General features: G+C 42.2%; 1 protein-coding gene across 1 annotated transcript in view; it reads right to left on the bottom strand.

Moving 5' to 3' along the window:
* GRM8 (glutamate metabotropic receptor 8) overlaps positions 1-21,643 on the bottom strand; it is a 1,218,298-nt gene that overhangs the window by 163,940 nt on the left and 1,032,715 nt on the right. The window contains exon 8 of the mRNA XM_088457648.1: positions 6,430-6,566. Coding sequence (XP_088313774.1) covers positions 6,430-6,566 — 137 coding nt within the window. The remainder of the gene's footprint in view (positions 1-6,429; positions 6,567-21,643) is intronic.

Below are 21,643 nucleotides of genomic sequence, written 5' to 3'. Positions count from 1 at the left end.
ATCAACATCAGATTGCAGTCTAAAAAACCAGCACTTACAGTATATGCATTGCTCATTTAAAATATTACATCAATACCTGTAGGCTTTTAAACCTATGAAAAACATTTCTTATCACTTAACTAGTTCAAAACAGGTTATGGCAAATATAAATTAAGAGTCAAATCCAAAAACAGAGCATTTTGTCCCTCCTGGAATGGGTCATGTTGGGAGGTATGTTATAATAAATGCCTAACCCTAAAAAAAGTGTCAACCTTTTGAACCTGTGGACCTTTTGTACCAGTCAACCTTTTGTCAATTTGACTTTCTTCCATGTTGACCTTTTGGTGTTGACCAAATCATTGTCAAACTTTTCATTGCTGACCTTTTGTATGGAACCCAATATAACACAATATTTCCTGATAACAATTACAATTCACATAAAATGTGCTCTGCACCATACCCATGACTTTGTAAGAAACAGCTAGAATGAATATAAAAAATGTGCAGACTGACAATTTTACATGTCCCTGATTAGTTATAGTGCAGGCAGTAATAAAGCTGTCACATGTTGCTATGGTGATTCCCCCCTAGTTCATCCAGAATCTTTGTGTCACCTCAGCTTTGGAAAGCAGGTACAAATTGACCAGGACCATATCTAGGGTGGTGCAACCAGTGTCAACGCATAGAGCACAGGACACACTGGAGGTTGAACTAACTGCCACCATACCACAGTCTCTATTTGCCAGGCTCCTGCTGTGATGTATGCTACTAGTGGTGTGCCCAGCTCCTTCTCTACACTCTGGAGCCAGGATTTTGGCCATCATCATCCTCTGCTCCACCCCAAGGAGGCTACAATACTACTAAGCTGGTTTATTACTGAATCATAGCCTACTTTACTAGCACTTTAAAGCATACACAATTAAGATTAGGGAGACTATTTTATTTTAAAATATATATATATATATTTTTCATTTATAATACTTACAGGATTAAATGAATGATGATTAGCATACAGTATGTCAACTAAGCAAGTAGATAGTGTAAACACTATATCATTTACAATCATAATAAATAAGCTGCTAAATAATTTACATATATGCAAATTTATTTTGCGGCTTATCAATTATGATTGTCAGGGCATGCTGGGAGTTTTCATTTCCCTTTACTTGGAGGGAAATTTTGTGATCTGATGGACATCCAGGATATGAAACAACTATCAACACATCCCTCGTTATTGCATGCAGCTTGTCATTCCACCAAATTCTTGTCTGCATAAGCCAGGGTTGGCATACTATATTACAATAAATTATTTATCCTGTGTCTTCATTTAAATAAGATGAGAAAGTATGGGGGAGGGGGTTATACACATTATCATGTTGCTGCTTTTGTAAGATTATAAAGAGGCCATGCCTCTTCCCCATGAAAACACACCTCTTTTTGGAAGGTACACACCTAATGCCCCTTTTTAGAAAATGGGGGGGGCACAGACACTCTTTTTGCCACAAGGCACCAAAAGCTGATTACACACTATGGGATCTGTTTACCCCGAACAATGCATTGCATGCGTCGTAAACACTACACGAACCACTGTATTATGGATGATGTTTTGTTACTTGGTGCATTTACCTCTACCACATCCTTCACTGCATTGCCCCATCTACTGTGCAGAACATCAGATGGGACAATACGATGAATGACTGTCATTAACAATGGATTGGTCATACACACTGCATGATCCACATTATATATATTGTTAAGATCCATGTCAGAATTATATATCTTGCGATATATCATATAGTGTGTACCCAGCTTAAGGCTGCCCTGCCTAAAATGTTCAAACTACAACAACTTTCACCTTTTCTTTAGCAGAATCAGAAATACCTCAACTACATCAATACTACCATCTGTCTTAGAAAATGGTGGACATAGGTTTATTTTCTTATGCATTTGCTTATTTATTTGCTTATTTATTTAATTTTCAGTGATTTTACTGGGCATTTCTAAAATTGTCCTTTAAAATACTGTATAGCTGCAATTCTGAATTATATCTTATATTTTTAGTTAATTTAGGTAAGTTTGTTGTTAATTTCCCAAAATGGAGGCGTGTCACCGCCATTGAGGGGGAGGGAAGAATCCAGGATCTCCACTGTCTGATGGAGATTTCCTGGCTTCTTCCTCTCATCTGCGGCAGCCAGCTGTGTGACTCCATGGGTCAACTTAGCTGGCGAATGTTCCACAGAGTATAAAATGCTGCGTTGCACAACGCAGCTGGGATACATAATGCAGCAGTAGGCGTGGTGCCTCCTGCTGCATTACTATATCTGCACAGACAGAATTGCAAAGCTGCTTGTGAACAGCTTTGCAATTCCATCTGAAGCTGAATCAGGCCCTGTGTGTGGATTTTCACATTTTATTGCATGCCTCAGGTAGGATGACTTCCTAATTTTTTGAGAACATCCCATATACATAAAAATATTCATACTATATTATGGCATAATCAAGCCTATCTCAGTAAGCATATTACCTAAAGGGATACATTTAAATCCTGAAAAATCTTCACATTGATCTTTGTTGAACTTTATTAATTCATTATATTTGTTATTATTACAGTGTCACACTATTGTTGCTTTCTTTGTTTTATATCTGGCATAAACTTAAAATATTAATGATGTAATTTACCTTATCTACTAAGGGAAGTGTTATTCCTTCTTATATTTATTTGTTGATAATATGTATTTAACTTAGTCATTAAGGTTTAGCGCCTTGATAGGTCGCTATTTATAGTATTGTTAAAATATTTCGTTTTTTATTTGAATGAAATCAGGAAACACTCAGGCTGCTTTATACCTTTTCTGGAGAGCCATTCTAGTCCTCGATACCCCTTATTACTCAAGTAAATCACACAATCTATTAAGAAACATTTATTTAAAGTTATAATATTAAATGCATGCCTCTACATAGACACTGACATTGGAACCGCAGCATAAGTGTTGTCAGGGAATGTACAAACACAGAATATATTGCTGTACAAGTAAGTACATGCAGAACACCCTCATTCCCATGGTGTGCAGCATACAAGTCCATTTAAATAAATAGGTCCCGTAAACATAACTGCTTGCTCTGTTCTTGCAGCAGTCAGGTAGTAAATACAATGACACTATTAGGGATTGCTTTAAATACCAAATAAAATGTGTTTAAATATTAACATAGTTGAGCAGTGTATATTAAAAGTAAGAAATCCTGTTGTGCAGATGGCAATGACAAGAGAGCTATTGCCCATGAGAATGAATTTTCCATATGACTGTTTCTTTATCATCTACAGAGAATATAAATACATTACATTTCCCTGTCATTCTAAAACAAACAGATTTAGAAACCAACTTTTACCATTATCCATTTATTGCAGAGGTTTACCGATCTGAAACATAATGTGTTTTATACGGCTTCCCATAAGTGTATTCTCAATACACTTTTGTTCAATTGCTTCATAAAATGCACTGTTTGTAACATGCTATCTGAGTAAAATGAAAAAATGAAAAAATATATATTTTTTTCATATTTAACTTTCACTAAAGTTTTAAACTCTGATCGGCTGCAGTTCAGTTTCAGCTATTGTTTAAACTGTTTTATATAGCATAGAAATCATTTGGCTTGTAAAATCAGAGTGTTTAACTCTGCAGAAAGCCATCTGTATTTCTTGAGTATATGTTCCCAAATGAATATTGATCCTATCCTTACCTACATTGCCCAGTAGCAGTGAGGAAAATAATATGAACAGTACTCATCTGTCGGTTTTTTTGAACACCTGAGCCATTCCCAAATGAGACAACGGCCTCCTATGACTTCTAAGCTATCCCTCAGCCACCGCATTTTAAATAGATTTTCCTACAATGCGCTGAAATTGACTATTTCCATTTAAAACTCTTAAATATTTTAATCCTGTGAAATGCTGTGTTTTATGAAATAAAATACTTATCAGAGCAACTGTGAGCTACTTTAACCGTAATTATACAGTAAATGGTTAGAATTAGAAGAAAATATACAGTTAAAACAGGACGTTAGAGAATTGAGAGCCAGTAATATAAATTAATATATAAAAAAATACAGTCATAAGCAAAACAAAAGAAAAATATGTCATGTCTCATTCAGAATTAGGAGTAAATGCAGCTGGAAAGTGCAATACCAAACATAGTAAATAAGTTTAAGAAGTTATATTGTAATCATTTTAAAACTTGAATGCAATCCAAACCTATCTCAAAATAATGAGCAGGGTCACAGTGTATATTTTCGGGCCCTGATACCTTGGGGAGATTTGTAACTAGGTTGTAAGCTCATATGAGCAGGTCCGCTGGCTGATCTGTTGGCTCCTGGTGCTGTACTTAAGTGTGGGGCATAACCACTCCCCATTCGGAATATCCAGGCCCTATTTAGAAGCTGCATGGCCATTTTATCTCAGAGGAGAGGTTATTCCTCCCTGGAAAGCATGGACCCGAGATTCCTTGGGCCCACATATTCCCCCCACCACCCAGTAGGTATCAATGCTCATATGTAGAGACAATTGTTCTCCATTTTTTCTGCTTATATTGTTTCCACCTGTGCTTCCTTATATCAGCATGTTCTTAACAACCCTTGCTTTTCATATCTAAGTCTTATATACAGTATTATGCTTCTTGCATGTCCAGTAAGTAGAATGTTAGCTCTCTACATCTTTGTATTATGCTCCACTTTCACACTGTACTGAGCTGTGGATTTTTATTCCACCTTAGAAATAAACAATAATGAGAGGAGTAGTAGTAGTAGTAGTAGTAGTAGTAGTAGTAGTAGTAGTAATAATACATAATAAACAAAATTACTGACTGTGGCAGAGTGATCATAGATAGCCACCTATTGCTACCTATAAATATAACTATCTTAAGAGTACAATATTCACAACATTGTATAATGTGATCTTTTCAAAATCACTTTACACAGCTCTGGAGTTTACACTTGTCCAAACAAAATACAGTTTGACAGTACTTTCTGAGGGTTTGTAATTACATGAATAACCTTTAATATCAGTTTGATATATTCTATTAAATGTGATTATTATGGAAAAGGATTGTTGAATTTAAAGGCTTTAAAATATTTATTTTAATATTAGCCAGTTGTTTTTTTTCTACATCTGTCTATTGTGGCAAGAACTAATCTGAGAATAGAATCTACAAATTCACAACACAGAATGCTGTAGTTTTGATCCTTTGCTTTGACTCATTCTTTAATCTTTTACAGTAAGTTTTGTATCCTTATAAAGCCTCAATACTGTAACATTTGAAAACACTTATTGCTATATTGTTCCTTTGAAGTATTATTTCTGCTGTTATCATTTTCAAAACATTTTAAGATCAGATGGCTTGTTCACCAAGTTGCCCGATTTAAAAGAAGCAAGTTACATCTGGCATCTCAAAGATCTAAAGTACTTTGAAAATAAAGCAAACATTTACATTCCTTTCTTTAGCTTGAACCCTGGATCTGGAAACATTTTGTAGTGGGGTGTTGTTTCATTAGGTACACAATTTCAGCAGTTTGCAGTTAAGGAATTAGTTAATTCCTGGATTAATTTGCTTACAGTAAGCATTGTTGATTCTGTGGTTAATTTTATAAATACTCATGCCTCCCAATAGCAGAGGTCCTAGCAGTGGAATTGGGGGCATGACTTTGGCAAACTTGGGTCATGGCCCTTCTCTTAGAGGGTTTCTTAATAAAACATCCCATTATTTTTGCCACAGAATGAAGAGACACAAGCCTCTACAGTGTGTGGCAGTGCAACACCTGCCAACCCCACTCCCCTGATCATGGAACTGTGGGACAGTGCTCAAAAATAGGGGCTGTCCTGCCAAAAGCATTATGGGTGTGAATTTTGCACCTAGCATGGCTTCAGCTTTTACAAATGTTGCTCTATACTAAATTCCTGTGTTTATCTCTATGCATCTAATCCTAGCAAATAGCTTATGTTTGATGTTGAAACTCCATTCAGCCATCCCTCCATCATATTCCCACTTCACTTTTTGAAACACCCAGTTTTCTTACTTTCTAGAATTCAACAGTTAGCTGCCTTTATTCCTGTAATACACACAACTCTAATGATGCAGAAACATATTCTTTGTAAATATTTAATTCCTGGTGCAAAAAAAAAGCAATTTAAAAATCTATTTTCACAATACAAAATTAATAAATAAATACATTTTAAAATAATTTGTTGTCAGACACCTACATCTTGGCAATTCAATTGATCAAATAATATTTCATTAGTGAACACATTATTTTTTGTCTCACTTGTTGCCATAACACATAAAGGGAGTACATTATAATGGTTTCTAAACCATGTTGAACAATATCTGTTATCACTACCCACAATTACATATTCTTAATATCAGAGTAGTAGATGCTGCTGTATAAAATTATACTACTTACACTGAGATGTAATTGATTTGTCCAATGTCCAATAACTTTGTATTCTGCTGTCTTGTTTATTATTTGGTATTGGTAAATATCATAGCGTCCAGGAGCATCTCCATTTTCATTGTAAGTAACTGGAGTTCCAGCACTCCCTAGAAAGAAATGCAAATGTATACACATTAAACTGACCCTGTGCTGATATTTAATATAAGCAATGATGATGATAATAATAATAATAATAATAATAATAATAATAATAATAATAATAATAATAATAATACAATTATTATTATGTTAAAGATACACTTTTCATAATTTTGTTTTTAATGAACATGTTAAAATACAGTAAATGTTAAACAATTTAAATATTTAATAGGAATCATTTAAAAATACTTAAATGGTTTAATACAGTTAACAAACATACATGTTAGCACAAAATAAAATATATAGCAAGACAAATTAAGGGAAACAAGATTAATTCTTATTAGCAAAAATTACTATTTCACTATTAGAAAAAGATAAGACATTCAAAAAATTGATGCTTATATTGCTGTGCACACACCATGCTATATCATTGTTCCACTGGATACTTAATACTTTTTATTTTTTTTTCTATTAGATTGCAATCATATCTAGAGACCTATAAAACATAGAACCCAGAGCCATATTTATACTGCTATTCCAAAGTTATGTTCATTGTAATTGTATTATAATAATGAAGTTTTCAAAAAAATAAACTAACAACAGGGAGGAAATGTACTAAGCCTTGGAGAATTATAAAGTGGAGAGAGAGAAAGTACCAAACAATAATTTTTCAAACACAGCATGTAACATGGCAGTTAGGAGCTGACTGGCTGATACTTTATCTCTCCTAGGCTTAGTACATATCCCCATGAGTGTTTATTGGTAGCAAGTAAAAGAGTTAACATGGTGCCTTAGAATATTCTTCTCCACAAAATTGCATCATGATGGGTTAGAAGGTGAGATATCCAAGGTTCAATCTAAATTTTGTAAATTACAAAATATGGATGGAAAAAGAGTATCTCTAAAGGTGAATTATTGTGACCTCTTTTAATTATTTTTCACTTTAAAATTTGCAGATTCAACAGAATTTTGCAAGAGCCTGCATTTCACAGGCTATAATGTACTGTAAGCCCCTTATGTACTATTTAGAGATAGGGCAAACCCAACTAAGTAAAGGATACAAATTCAAACCTGGACAAAGCAAGTTGCATTTCAAAGGGTGTGAAAGCATTTTTTTATGCATGCAGGGAAAATACTGCCTCATCTTGCATGTAGAACACAAATATTGGTTGCTTTATTTTACACTGTACAATTTACATTTGCCACCCCCTGCTGAAACACATGGTTTTGCCCAGGAGCAGATTTAGACATTTGTTTAAAGGGAAGCAGTTTAGTGATTTTATCAGTAAATTGTACAACACAGAAGTGTAACTAGGTATTTTTATGAATTTTATGATTTTTTTTGTTTACACAATGTAGTCCCATGTCTCTTGTTAGTTTTCTGCTGCCACATTTCTTTTACCCCAGCTTTTACTGTTTTAATTCATTTTATGTCAGGTGAATCTCTAGAGTTACACACTGCTGAAAACTTGCCTGCACAAAACCTGCTCTGTTGGTGCTGGTCCCCACAGTCAGCTCAGCTCATCTCAGTTGGCATCCTGCTCTGATCCGAGCATGTGTCCTACTTTGAGCTCCTCCGTCCAGCAAGCAGCTTGCTCACTGTAAAGAAGCGGTCATTGAGCTCTGTGCTTAATTTATCAATGTGGTCAGGGGACTGCTTAAAGTCACCTCTCCTATTTTAAACTCTCTATGGTACTGCAGCAGTTCCAGAGTATCAGGCACAGCTCCCTGTGCCCCAGCATTATTATTCCAGTCTGCTAATACTCATGTTCTGACCCAGACTGCTATTGACTACACTCCTTGCCTGCTCCTTGTTTACTTTTGCTGTGGATTCCAGTATTTGACTTCTGGATTTGTTTGACGATTCCCCAAAATGCTTCTCTGGCATTACACTCCAGATATTTGGTTCTGACCCATGTCTAGTTTCACTACTCTCCTGAATGCATTTGGGTTAGCAGCATGTCACTAGTTGGTGTGCTATATGATATTAAAATCATATTAAATAGATGTGATAATGCTGAGAAGCAACCCCACACATGAATGGTCTCAGGATGCTTTATTGTTGGCATGACACAGGACGAAGACTTTTGGAGGATGGCCTGGTGTCAAGAAGGGCAGTAAAGAAGCCACTTCTCTCCAGGAAAAACATCAGGGACAGACTGATATTCTGCAAAAGGTACAGGGATTGGACTGTTGAGGACCGGGGTAAAGTTATTTTCTCTGCTGAGTCCCCTTTCAGATTGTTTGGGGCATCTAGAAAAACGCTTGTCCGGAGAAGGAAAGGTGAGCACTACCATCAGTTCTGTGTTATGCCAACAGTAAAGCATCCTGAGACCATTTATGTGTGGGGTTGCTTCTCAGCCAAGGGAGTGGGCTCACTCACAATTTTGCCTAAGAACACAGCCATGAATAAAGAATGGTACCAAAACATCCCAACTACTCCCAACCATCCAAGAACAGTTTGGTGATGAACAATGCCTTTTCCAGCATGATGGAGCACCTTGCCATAAGGCAAAAGCGATAACTAAGTGGACCGGGGAACAAAACATCGAAATTTTGGGTCTATAGGCAGGAAACTCCCCAGATCTTAATCCCATTGAGAACTTGTGGTCAACCCTCAAGAGGCGGGTGGACAAAAAAAACTCACAAATTCTGACAAACTCCAAGCATTGATTAGGCAAGAATGGGCGGCCGTCAGTCAGTATGTGGCCCAGAAGTTGATTGACAGCATGCCTGGGTGAATTGCAGAGGTCTTGAAAAAGAAGGGTCAATACTGCAAATATTGACTCTTTGCCTAAACTTAATGTAATTGTCAATAAAAGCCTTTGACACTTATGAAATGCTTGTAATTTTACTTCAGTATACCATAGTAACATTTGACAAAAAGGTCTAAAAACACAGAAGCAGCAAACTTTGTGAAAACAAATACTTGTGTCATTCTCAAAACTTTTGGCCTTGGCTGTACAAACAATGCAAAGATATATGAATCTTTATTGTGAAATATTTGTAAAGGTAGTAGCATAAATTGGTAAGGGGATGTAGGCTGAGACATGGGTTCCTGGCTCCAAAACTTACTTTAAGAACAAATTGTCTGATCCTTATAGTAAATCGATTAAATCTCAGAAATAGTATCTAATAATGAAGCAAATTAGTTTAACCCAAACATTATTCACAGCCATTAGGAAATTATAAACTTACAGATGTCTCTAAAGGTGGGTAAACACCTTACAGATATATCTGCATATGATGGTCATTCATACACACTGAACGGCCATTATCTGCTTGTGCCCTCAGGTCCCGGAGGCCAGGTGCTGGACCCGGCGACTGGTGGGTGGGTGGAGGGAGTGTCCCTCCCCCCTCCTCGCCACTGCTGCTGTGTGTATGGGCAGTCTGCAGACCACCCGTACACACCTGCTGATAGACAGACATGTCTGCGGATATATCTGTCCATCGGCTGTGCAGCACAGCCAATGCGATATGTCAGTGAATGCCAATGCACACCACCTGTACACACTTGCCGATGGACAGATAGTCTGCAGACATATCTGTCCATTGGCTGTGCAGCACAGAAAATGCGATATGTCGGTGAATGGTGACATATGGTGGGTATACACTGGCCAACGAGCAGCAGATATATTGGCCGATCAATTGATCAGCCAATGTATCTGTCAGTGTGTACCCAGCATAAGTTTCTCACAAATCAAAAGATCCACCGGATGAACTGAATCTATTCTATTGTATAATCTATACACTGTAGTCTGTGGATAATGCTTATATCAGTAAATCTTGCAACATTGTGACAAGACTTACCGTAATTGAGTCACATATAAAGTAGGGGTGAGCGGGTTCGGATTTCTGAAATCAGAACCCCCCTGAGCCCCCCTGATCCGTGGCCGATCCGAGTCAGGCTCGACTTTTCCCGCCTGACTCAGATCTGAAATCGAGGCAAAATGTCATCATCCCGCCTTCTGGGTCTCGCGGGTTTTGGATCCTATATAAGGTACCCGCATCGGCGCCATTTTCTCACTCGGCTGTGGACAGTGAAGATGGAGGGCGGGAGTTAGGGCTGGCTGGGCTGTGTAGTGTTGTGCTCTGCTGTGCTGTGGTTGTCCATAGGGGCTGTGTCCACTCCTTCAAAGTCCATAGGGGCTGGCTGGACTGTGTTGTGCAGTCAGTTGTCCATAGGGGCTGTGTCCACTCCAAAGTCCTGTGCAGTGTCCCAGTCCTAAAGGGGTGCTGTAGTGTTGTCCAGGGGTGCTCTGTCCATCAGGGGTGCTCCCCCAAGTGCAAAAAAAATATATTTTTTTTGTGTTTGTGAATTGTGTGCACTGTGGCTGCAAGTGCATCAACAAAGGAGCAGCGCCAAGCGTGCACCTGTGTCCCATTAGTAAAGGGCCGGCTAGCTTGTCCGTTAAAGGATGCTGTAACCCCCAAAGTACACTCCAAACAAAATAAAAAAATATTTTCTGTGTTTGTAAATTGTGTGCACTGTGGCTTCACGTGCATCAACAAAGGAGCAGCGCCAAGCGTGCGCCTGTGTCCCATAAGTAAAGGGCCGGCTGGCTTGTCCGTTAAAGGGTGCTGTAACCCCCAAAGGGCACTCCAAACAAAATAAAAAAATATTTTAGTGCAGTGGGATTTAGACAATTGATGGAGGTAGTGTGTCCCCGGTTCCAAATCCCGTCTAGATTCCTCCTGCATCCTCAAAGCAGCAGCGACAAGCGTGCGTCTGTCTGTTAAAGGGTGGTGTAACCCTCAAAGTGCTCCAAAAATAAAAAACTATTTTTTTTATGTGTTTGTGACTTGTGTGCGATGTAGCTGCACGTGCATCAACACAGTAGCAGCGCCAAGCGTGCACCTGTGTCATAAGTCAAGGGCCAGTTTGGACATCTGGTCCAGACTAAAGGACGTGCCAACAATTTCTGACAAGTCTACTGTCACTGCATATGATACTGTCCTCAAAGCAGCAGCAACAAGCGTGTGTCTGTCTCTTAAAGGGTGGTGTTACCCCCAAAGTGCGCTCCAACAAAATAAAATAATCTTCTTTTTTTCTGTGTTTGTGTGTGAAATGTATGCGCAGTAGCCGCACCTCCATCCTCAAAATTATTTTTTTTCCTGTCTTGGTGAATTGTGTGGGCTGTAGCCGCACCTGCATCCTCAAAGCAGCAGCGACAAGCGTGCGTCTGTCTGTTAAAGGGTGGTGTAACCCTCAAAGTGCGCTCCACAAACAATAAAAAAATTCTTCTTATTTTTCTGTCTTTGTGAATTGTGTGGGCTGTAGCCGCACCTGCATCCTTAAAGCAGCAGCGACAAGCGTGCGTCTGTCAAAGGGTGGTGTAACCCTCAAAGTTCGCTCCACAAACAATAAAAAAATTCTTCTTTTTTTTTCTGTCTTTGTGAATTGTGTGGGCTGTAGCCACACCTGCATCCTCAAAGCAGCAGCGACAAGCGTGCGTCTGTCTGTTAAAGGGTGGTGTAACCCCCAAAGCGCACTCCAAAGAAAATAAAATAATCTTTTTTTCTGTGTTTGTGTGTGAAATGTATGTGCAGTAGCCGCACCTGCATCCTCAAAGCAGCAGCGACAAGCATGCGTCTGTCTGTTAAAGGATTACATCGGTGACAGCATCCAAGTAGGCATGTCAGACAGTCCGTACATGTAGTGGCAGGAAAAAGAGGCAATTTGGAGGCCCGTGTACAAACTGGCTCTTTTTTACCTGAGTTGCCCCCCCCTCCAGTGTGCACTCCGAAAGAGTGTTTAGTGCAGCCGGGAACCTTGTCAGCAAAAGGCGTAGGAGGTTGCTTCCACAAAATGTGGAGATGATGTTCATAAAAATGAATTATCAACTCTTCCAGGGAGACCAGCTTCCAGAACGTACAGAGGGACCTGTGGTGGTGGATTCCAGCGGGAACTAATTAATACTCTGTGAGGATGAGGATGTACACAACACTGTAGAGGTTGAGGAATCGGTGGATGAGGAGGATGAGGACGACATCTTGCCTCCGTAGAGCAAGTTTGTGCAGGGACAGATTAATTGCCAGCTTGTTTTGTGGGGGCCCAAAAAAACCAATCATTTCAGCCACAGTCGTGTGGCAGACCCTGGTGCTGAAATGATTGGTTTGTTAAAGTGTGCATGTCCTGTTTATACAACATAAGGGTGGGTGGGAGGGTCCAATGACAATTCCATCTTGCTCCTCTTTTTTTTCTTTGCATTATGTACTGTTTGGGGCCTAGTTTTTCAAACTCCCATGCTGTCTGCCACTGCAGTGTCACTCCTAGATGTGCCGCCCACTCGTTTCGCTTAGCATAGTCATCCAGCTACCTCGGTGCAACCGTTTGGACATAAAAACACTATTGTGAGGTGTGAGGTGTTCAGAATAAACTGGAAATGAGTGGAAATTAAGGTTATTGAGGTTAATTATAGCATAGGAGCAGAAAAACCCACAAATTCTGTGATTTTAGCTGTTTTTATGTTTTTTTAAAAATAATACAGATATAAAACACAAAACCCAGAACCCAAGACACGGAAGGGTGGTTTTGGCAAAACCAATCCAGATCCAAAACACGAAGAAAGATCCAGATCCAAAACACAAAAAGTGGCCGGTGCACACCCCTAACATAAAGTCCACTCATTTGTACACAGGGTTTAGTATAAACAAAGCTGAGCAAATAACAGCAGATTGAAGTAGCTGATTGTATCACAGTTATTGCTGTACACTATATTGAAGTAAAGCATATTAAATGTTGTCTAGAGTTATATTTCCCACTGTGTAAGTAATTGGTATATAAAAAAGAGATTGCATAGAGCCAGGATCTGGAAAGTACATCACCAGCCTCACAAATCCATGCACATCTGTATTCATGCACATATAGAAACCATTGTAATTCCTACACTGTTCACCTGATTTGGATGTAATTACCCTCAAATTAAATCTGAAAGCCTGCAGTTAAAGCACATCTTGTTTGTTTCTTTTCAAAGCCATTGTGGTGGTGAATAGAGGCCAAAATATGAAAATTCTGTCAATGTTCCAATACTTATGCACCTGACTGTATATATATATATATATATATATATATATTAGGGGTGAGCGGGTTCGGATTTCTGAAATCCGAACCCCCCCGAGCCCCCCCGATCCGAGTCCGATCCGAGTCAGGCTCGACTTTTCCCGCCTGACTCGGATCTGAAATCGAGGCAAAACGTCATCATCCCGCCTTCCGAGTCTCGCGGGTTTTGGATCCTATATAAGGTACACACGTCGGCGCCATTTTCTCACTCGGCTGTGGACAGTGAAGAGGGAGGGTGGGAGTTAGGGCTGTGTAGTGTAGTGTAGTGTAGTGCTGCTGTTGTCCACTACTTCAAAGTCCATAGGGGCTGGCTGTGTTGTGCTGTGCTGCTGTTGTTAATAGGGGCTGTGTCCACTACTTCAAAGTCCATAGGGGCTGGCTGGACTGTGTTGTGCAGTCAGTTCTCCATAGGGGCTGTGTCCACTCCAAAGTCCTGTGCAGTGTCCCAGTCCTAAAGGAGTGCTGTAGTGTTGTCCAGGGGGTGCTCTGTCCATCAGGGGTGCTCCCCCCAAGTGCTAAAAAAATAATATATTTTCTGTGTTTGTGAATTGTGTGCGCAGTAGCCGCACGTGCATCAACAAAGTAGTGCCAAGCGTGCGCCTGTGTCATAAGTAAAGGGCCGGCTGGCTTGACCGTTAAGGGTGCTGTAACCCCCGAAAGTACACTCCAGTCCAAACCAAAAAAAAAATTATTTTCTGTGTTTGTGAATTGTGTGCGCAGTAGCCGCACGTGCATCAACAAAGTAGTGCCAAGCGTGCGCCTGTGTCATAAGTAAAGGGCCGGCTGGCTTGACCGTTAAGGGTGCTGTAACCCCCGAAAGTACACTCCAGTCCAAACCAAAAAAAAAATTATTTTCTGTGTTTGTGAATTGTGTGCGCAGTAGCCGCACGTGCATCAACAAAGTAGTGCCAAGCGTGCGCCTGTGTCATAAGTAAAGGGCCGGCTGGCTTGACCGTTAAGGGTGCTGTAACCCCCGAAAGTACACTCCAGTCCAAACCAAAAAAAATATTATTTTCTGTGTTTGTGAATTGTGTGCGCAGTAGTCGCACGTGCATCAACAAAGTAGTGCCAAGCGTGCGCCTGTGTCATAAGTAAAGGGCCGGCTGGCTTGACCGTTAAAGGGTGCTGTAACCCCCAAAGTACACTCCAGTCCAAACCAAAAAAAAAATTATTTTCTGTGTTTGTGAATTGTGTGCGCAGTAGCCGCACGTGCATCAACAAAGTAGTGCCAAGCGTGCGCCTGTGTCATAAGTAAAGGGCCGGCTGGCTTGACCGTTAAGGGTGCTGTAACCCCCGAAAGTACACTCCAGTCCAAACCAAAAAAAAAATTATTTTCTGTGTTTGTGAATTGTGTGCGCAGTAGCCGCACGTGCATCAACAAAGTAGTGCCAAGCGTGCGCCTGTGTCATAAGTAAAGGGCCGGCTGGCTTGACCGTTAAAGGGTGCTGTAACCCCCGAAAGTACACTCCAGTCCTAACCAAAAAAAAATTATTTTCTGTGTTTGTGAATTGTGTGCGCAGTAGCCGCACGTGCATCAACAAAGTAGTGCCAAGAGTGCGCCTGTGTCATAAGTAAAGGGCCGGCTGGCTTGACCGTTAAGGGTGCTGTAACCCCCGAAAGTACACTCCAGTCCAAACCAAAAAAAAAATTATTTTCTGTGTTTGTGAATTGTGTGCGCAGTAGCCGCACGTGCATCAACAAAGTAGTGCCAAGCGTGCGCCTGTGTCATAAGTAAAGGGCCGGCTGGCTTGACCGTTAAGGGTGCTGTAACCCCCGAAAGTACACTCCAGTCCAAACCAAAAAAAAAATTATTTTCTGTGTTTGTGAATTGTGTGCGCAGTAGCCGCACGTGCATCAACAAAGTAGTGCCAAGCGTGCGCCTGTGTCATAAGTAAAGGGCCGGCTGGCTTGACCGTTAAGGGTGCTGTAACCCCCGAAAGTACACTCCAGTCCAAACCAAAAAAAAAATTATTTTCTGTGTTTGTGAATTGTGTGCGCAGTAGCCGCACGTGCATCAACAAAGTAGTGCCAAGCGTGCGCCTGTGTCATAAGTAAAGGGCCGGCTGGCTTGACCGTTAAAGGGTGCTGTAACCCCCAAAGTACACTCCAGTCGAAACCAAAAAAAAATTATTTTCTGTGTTTGTGAATTGTGTGCGCAGTAGCCGCACGTGCATCAACAAAGTAGTGCCAAGCGTGCGCCTGTGTCATAAGTAAAGGGCCGGCTGGCTTGACCGTTAAGGGTGCTGTAACCCCCGAAAGTACACTCCAGTCCAAACCAAAAAAAAAATTATTTTCTGTGTTTGTGAATTGTGTGCGCAGTAGCCACACGTGCATCAACAAAGTAGTGCCAAGCGTGCGCCTGTGTCATAAGTAAAGGGCCGGCTGGCTTGACCGTTAAGGGTGCTGTAACCCCCGAAAGTACACTCCAGTCCAAACCAAAAAAAAAATTATTTTCTGTGTTTGTGAATTGTGTGCGCAGTAGCCGCACGTGCATCAACAAAGTAGTGCCAAGCGTGCGCCTGTGTCATAAGTAAAGGGCCGGCTGGCTTGACCGTTAAGGGTGCTGTAACCCCCGAAAGTACACTCCAGTCCAAACCAAAAAAAAAATTATTTTCTGTGTTTGTGAATTGTGTGCGCAGTAGCCACACGTGCATCAACAAAGTAGTGCCAAGCGTGCGCCTGTGTCATAAGTAAACGGCCGGCTGGCTTGACCGTTAAGGGTGCTGTAACCCCCGAAAGTACACTCCAGTCCAAACCAAAAAAAAAATTATTTTCTGTGTTTGTGAATTGTGTGCGCAGTAGCCACACGTGCATCAACAAAGTAGTGCCAAGCGTGCGCCTGTGTCATAAGTAAAGGGCCGGCTGGCTTGACCGTTAAGGGTGCTGTAACCCCCGAAAGTACACTCCAGTCCAAACCAAAAAAAAAATTATTTTCTGTGTTTGTGAATTGTGTGCGCAGTAGCCGCACGTGAATCAACAAAGTAGTGCCAAGCGTGCGCCTGTGTCATAAGTAAAGGGCCGGCTGGCTTGACCGTTAAGGGTGCTGTAACCCCCGAAAGTACACTCCAGTCCAAACCAAAAAAAAAATTATTTTCTGTGTTTGTGAATTGTGTGCGCAGTAGCCACACGTGCATCAACAAAGTAGTGCCAAGCGTGCGCCTGTGTCATAAGTAAAGGGCCGGCTGGCTTGACCGTTAAGGGTGCTGTAACCCCCGAAAGTACACTCCAGTCCAAACCAAAAAAAAAAATATTTTCTGTGTTTGTGAATTGTGTGCGCAGTAGCCGCACGTGCATCAACAAAGTAGTGCCAAGCGTGCGCCTGTGTCATAAGTAAAGGGCCGGCTGGCTTGACCGTTAAGGGTGCTGTAACCCCCGAAAGTACACTCCAGTCCAAACCAAAAAAAAAATTATTTTCTGTGTTTGTGAATTGTGTGCGCAGTAGCCACACGTGCATCAACAAAGTAGTGCCAAGCGTGCGCCTGTGTCATAAGTAAACGGCCGGCTGGCTTGACCGTTAAGGGTGCTGTAACCCCCGAAAGTACACTCCAGTCCAAACCAAAAAAAAAATTATTTTCTGTGTTTGTGAATTGTGTGCGCAGTAGCCACACGTGCATCAACAAAGTAGTGCCAAGCGTGCGCCTGTGTCATAAGTAAAGGGCCGGCTGGCTTGACCGTTAAGGGTGCTGTAACCCCCGAAAGTACACTCCAGTCCAAACCAAAAAAAAAATTATTTTCTGTGTTTGTGAATTGTGTGCGCAGTAGCCGCACGTGCATCAACAAAGTAGTGCCAAGCGTGCGCCTGTGTCATAAGTAAAGGGCCGGCTGGCTTGACCGTTAAGGGTGCTGTAACCCCCGAAAGTACACTCCAGTCCAAACCAAAAAAAAAATTATTTTCTGTGTTTGTGAATTGTGTGCGCAGTAGCCACACGTGCATCAACAAAGTAGTGCCAAGCGTGCGCCTGTGTCATAAGTAAAGGGCCGGCTGGCTTGACCGTTAAAGGGTGCTGTAACCCCCGAAAGTACACTCCAGTCCAAACCAAAAAAAAATTATTTTCTGTGTTTGTGAATTGTGTGCGCAGTAGCCGCACGTGCATCAACAAAGTAGTGCCAAGAGTGCGCCTGTGTCATAAGTAAAGGGCCGGCTGGCTTGACCGTTAAAGGGTGCTGTAACCCCCGAAAGTACACTCCAGGCCAAACAAAAAAAAAATTATTTTCTGTGTTTGTGAATTGTGTGCGCAGTAGCCGCACGTGCATCAACAAAGTAGTGCCAAGAGTGCGCCTGTGTCATAAGTAAAGGGCCGGCTGGCTTGACCGTTAAAGGGTGCTGTAACCCACAAAGTACACTCCAGTCCAAACCAAAAAAAAAATTATTTTCTGTGTTTAGCCGCACGTATATATCAAATCGATATAACATAAATGGAGGACCAAACTTTCTCCGATAAAAATAAAATAGAGAAAGATCAAGAACCACTTCCTCCTAGTGCTGAAGCTGCTGCCACTAGTCATGACATAGACGATAACATGCCATCAACGTCGTCTGCCAAGGCCGATGCCCAATGTCATAGTAGAGGGCACATACAATCCCGAATGGCAAATTTCAGGAAAATGACCTTGAAAAAGACATTTAAATCAGCTGAAGAGAAACGTAAACTTGCCAATATGCCATTTACGACACGGAGTGGCAAGGAACGGCTAAGGTCGATCCCTAGTATGTTCATGACTAGTGGTTCAGCTTCACATGACGATGGAAGCCCTCCTCCCACTAAAAAAATCAAAAGAGTTAAGCTGGCAAAAGCACAGCGAAGAACTGTGCTTTCTAAGAAGATATCACAAATCCCCAAGGAGAGTCCAAGTGTGGTGGTGGTTGCGATGCCTGACCTTCCCAGCACTGGACGGGAAGAGGTGGCTCTTTCCACCATTTGCATGCCCCCTGCAAGTGCTGAAAGGAGCACCCACAGTCCACTTGCTGATATGCAAATTGAAGATGTCACTGTTGAAGTACAACAGGATGAGGATACTGGTGTAGCTGGCGCTGAGGAGGAAGTTGGCGAGGAGGATTCTGATGGTGATGTGGTTTGTTTAAATCAGGCTCCGGGGGAGACAGTTGTTGTCCGTGGGATGAAAAAGCCCATCACGGTCATGCCTGGGCAGAAGACCAAACATTCCACCTCTTTGGTCTGGCAATATTTCTATCCAAATCCGGACAACAACTGTCTTGCCATATGTACCATATGTAAAGGTGAAATAAGTAGGGGTAGGGACGTCAACCACCTAGGAACATCCTCCCTTATACGGCACCTGCAGCGCGTTCATAAAAAGTTACTGTCAAGTTCAGAAACTTTGGCTAAGACCGTAAGCAGTCCAGGGACACCTAAATCCCGTTGTCCTGTTGTATCCAAGCGCCTGCAAACCACACCGTCAACTCCCTCCTCGTCAATTTCCTCCTTAGTCAGGATCGGAAGTAGTCCTGCAGGCCATGTCACTGGCATGACTGACTCTCCTATCCGGGATTCCTCTGGAGGATCCTGCATTGCTACGCCTACTGCTGCCGCTGCTGCTGTTGCTGCTGCTGGGAGTCGTTCATCATCCCAGAGAGGAAGTAGGAACACCACTACTTTTACTAAACAATTGACCCTCCAACAGTCCTTAGCGAGGAGGATGAAGTACGACAGCAGTCATCCTGAAGCAAAACGTATAACTGAGGCCTTGACTGCTATGTTGGTGTTAGACGTGCGTCCGGTATCCGCCATTAGTGCAGTGGGATTTAGACAATTGATGGAGGTAGTGTGTCCCCGGTTCCAAATCCCGTCTAGATTCCACTTCACTAGGCAGGCGATACCGAGACTGTTCAGAAACGTCAGAAAAAGTGTCCTCAGTGTCCTGAAAAATGCCGTTGTACACAATGTCCACTTAACCACGGACATGTGGACAAGTGGAACAGGGCAGACTAAGGACTATATGACTGTGACAGCCCACTGGGTAGATGTATCACCTTACGCAGCAACAGCAGCAGCGTCACCAGTAGCAGCATCTCAGAAACGCCAGCTCGTTACAAGGCAGGCTACGCTGTGTATCACCGGTTTCAGTAAGAGGCACACCGCCGACAACCTCTTAGAGAAACTGAGGGAAATCATCGCCCAGTGGCTTACCCCACTTAGACTCTCCTGGGGATTTGTGATATCTGACAACGCCACCAATATTGTGCGGGCATTACATCTGGGCAAATTCCAGCACGTCCCATGTTTTGCTCACACAATAAACTTGGTGGTGCAGAATTTTCTGAAAAGCGACAGGGGCGTGCAGGAGACGCTTTGGGTGGCCCGAAAAATTTCTGACCACTTTCGCCATTCAGCGACTGCGTGCCGAAGACTGGAGCGCCAGCAAACACTCTTGAACCTGCCCCGCCATCACCTGAAGCAAGAGGTTGTGACACGGTGGAACTCAACCCTCTATATGCTTCAGAGGATGGAGGAGCAGCAAAAGGCCATACAAGCCTATACATCCACCTATGACATAGGCAAAGGAGGGGGTATGCACCTGACTCAAGCGCAGTGGAGAATGATTTCCGTGTTGTGCAAGGTTCTCCAGCCCTTCGAACTTGCCACACGTGAAGTCAGTTCAGACACTGCCAGCTTGAGTCAGGTCATTCCCCTCATCAGGCTTTTGCAGAAGCAGCTGGAGAAAGTGAAGGAGGAGCTAAGACGGAGCGATTCCGCTCGGCATGTGGGACTTGTGGATGAAGCCCTTCATTCACTTTGCCAGGATTCCAGGGTGGTCAATCTGTTGAAATCAGACCACTACATTTTGGCCACCGTGCTCGATCCTAGGTTTAAAGCCTATGTGGTGTCTCTCTTTCCGGCCGACACAAGCCTGCAGAGGTGCAAAGACCTGCTGGTGAACACACTGTCAGCTGAAGCGGAACGTGACACGTCAACAGCTCCTTCTTCATTTTCTCCTGCAACTGGGGCTGCCAGGAAAAAACTTAGGTATCCTAAGCAACCCGCTGGCGGTGATGCAGGACAGGCAGGACCAAGTTTGGACATCTGGTCCGGACTGAAGGACCTGGCAACAATTTCTGACATGTCTACTGTCACTGCATATGATACTGTCACCATTGACAGAATGGTGGAGGATTACATCGGTGACAGCATCCAAGTAGGCATGGCAGACAGTCCATACCTGTACTGGCAGGAAAAAGAGGCAATTTGGAGGCCCCTGTACAAACTGGCTCTATTTTACCTGAGTTGCCCCCCCTCCAGTGTGTACTCCGAAAGAGTGTTTAGTGCAGCCGGGAACCTTGTCAGCGAAAGGCGTAGGAGGTTGCTTCCACAGAATGTGGAGAAGATGATGTTCATCAAAATGAATTATCAGCTCTTCCAGGGAGACCAGCCTCCAGAAGGTACAGAGGGACCTGTGGTGGTGGATTCAAGTGGGGACGAGTTAATACTTTGTGAGGATGAGGATGTACACACTGAAGAGGGTGAGGAATCGGTGGATGAGGAGGATGAGGATGACATCTTGCCTCCATAGAGCCAGTTTGTGCAGGGACACATTAATTGCCAGCTTGTTTTGTGGGGGCCCAAACGAACCAATCATTTCAGCCACAGTTGTGTGGCAGACCCTGGCGCTGAAATGATTGGTTTGTTAAAGTGTGCATGTCCTGTTTATACAACATAAGGGTGGGTGGGAGGGCCCAAGGACAATTCCATCTTGCACCTCTTTTTTTTCTTTGCATTATGTACAGTTTGGGGCCTAGTTTTTCAAACTGCCATCCTGTCTGCCACTGCAGTTTCACGCCTAGATGGGTCACGTGTTTGTGCCGCCCACTCGTGTCGCTTAGCATAGTCATCCAGCTACCTCGGTGCAACGTTTTGGACATAAAAACACTATTGTGAGGTGTGAGGTGTTCAGAATAGACTGGAAATGAGTGGAAATTAAGGTTATTGAGGTTAATAATAGCATAGGAGCAGAAAAACCTACAAATTCTGTGATTTTAGCTGTTTTTATGCTTTTTTAAAAAAA

This window comes from Taudactylus pleione, unplaced genomic scaffold (genome assembly GCF_031769625.1).
Source record: "Taudactylus pleione unplaced genomic scaffold, aTauple2 ptg000041l, whole genome shotgun sequence".
In the NCBI taxonomy this organism is placed as follows: domain Eukaryota; kingdom Metazoa; phylum Chordata; class Amphibia; order Anura; family Myobatrachidae; genus Taudactylus; species Taudactylus pleione.
The sequence above is the reverse complement of the archived record's forward strand: the minus strand, read 5'-3'. Positions and strand labels throughout refer to the sequence as shown.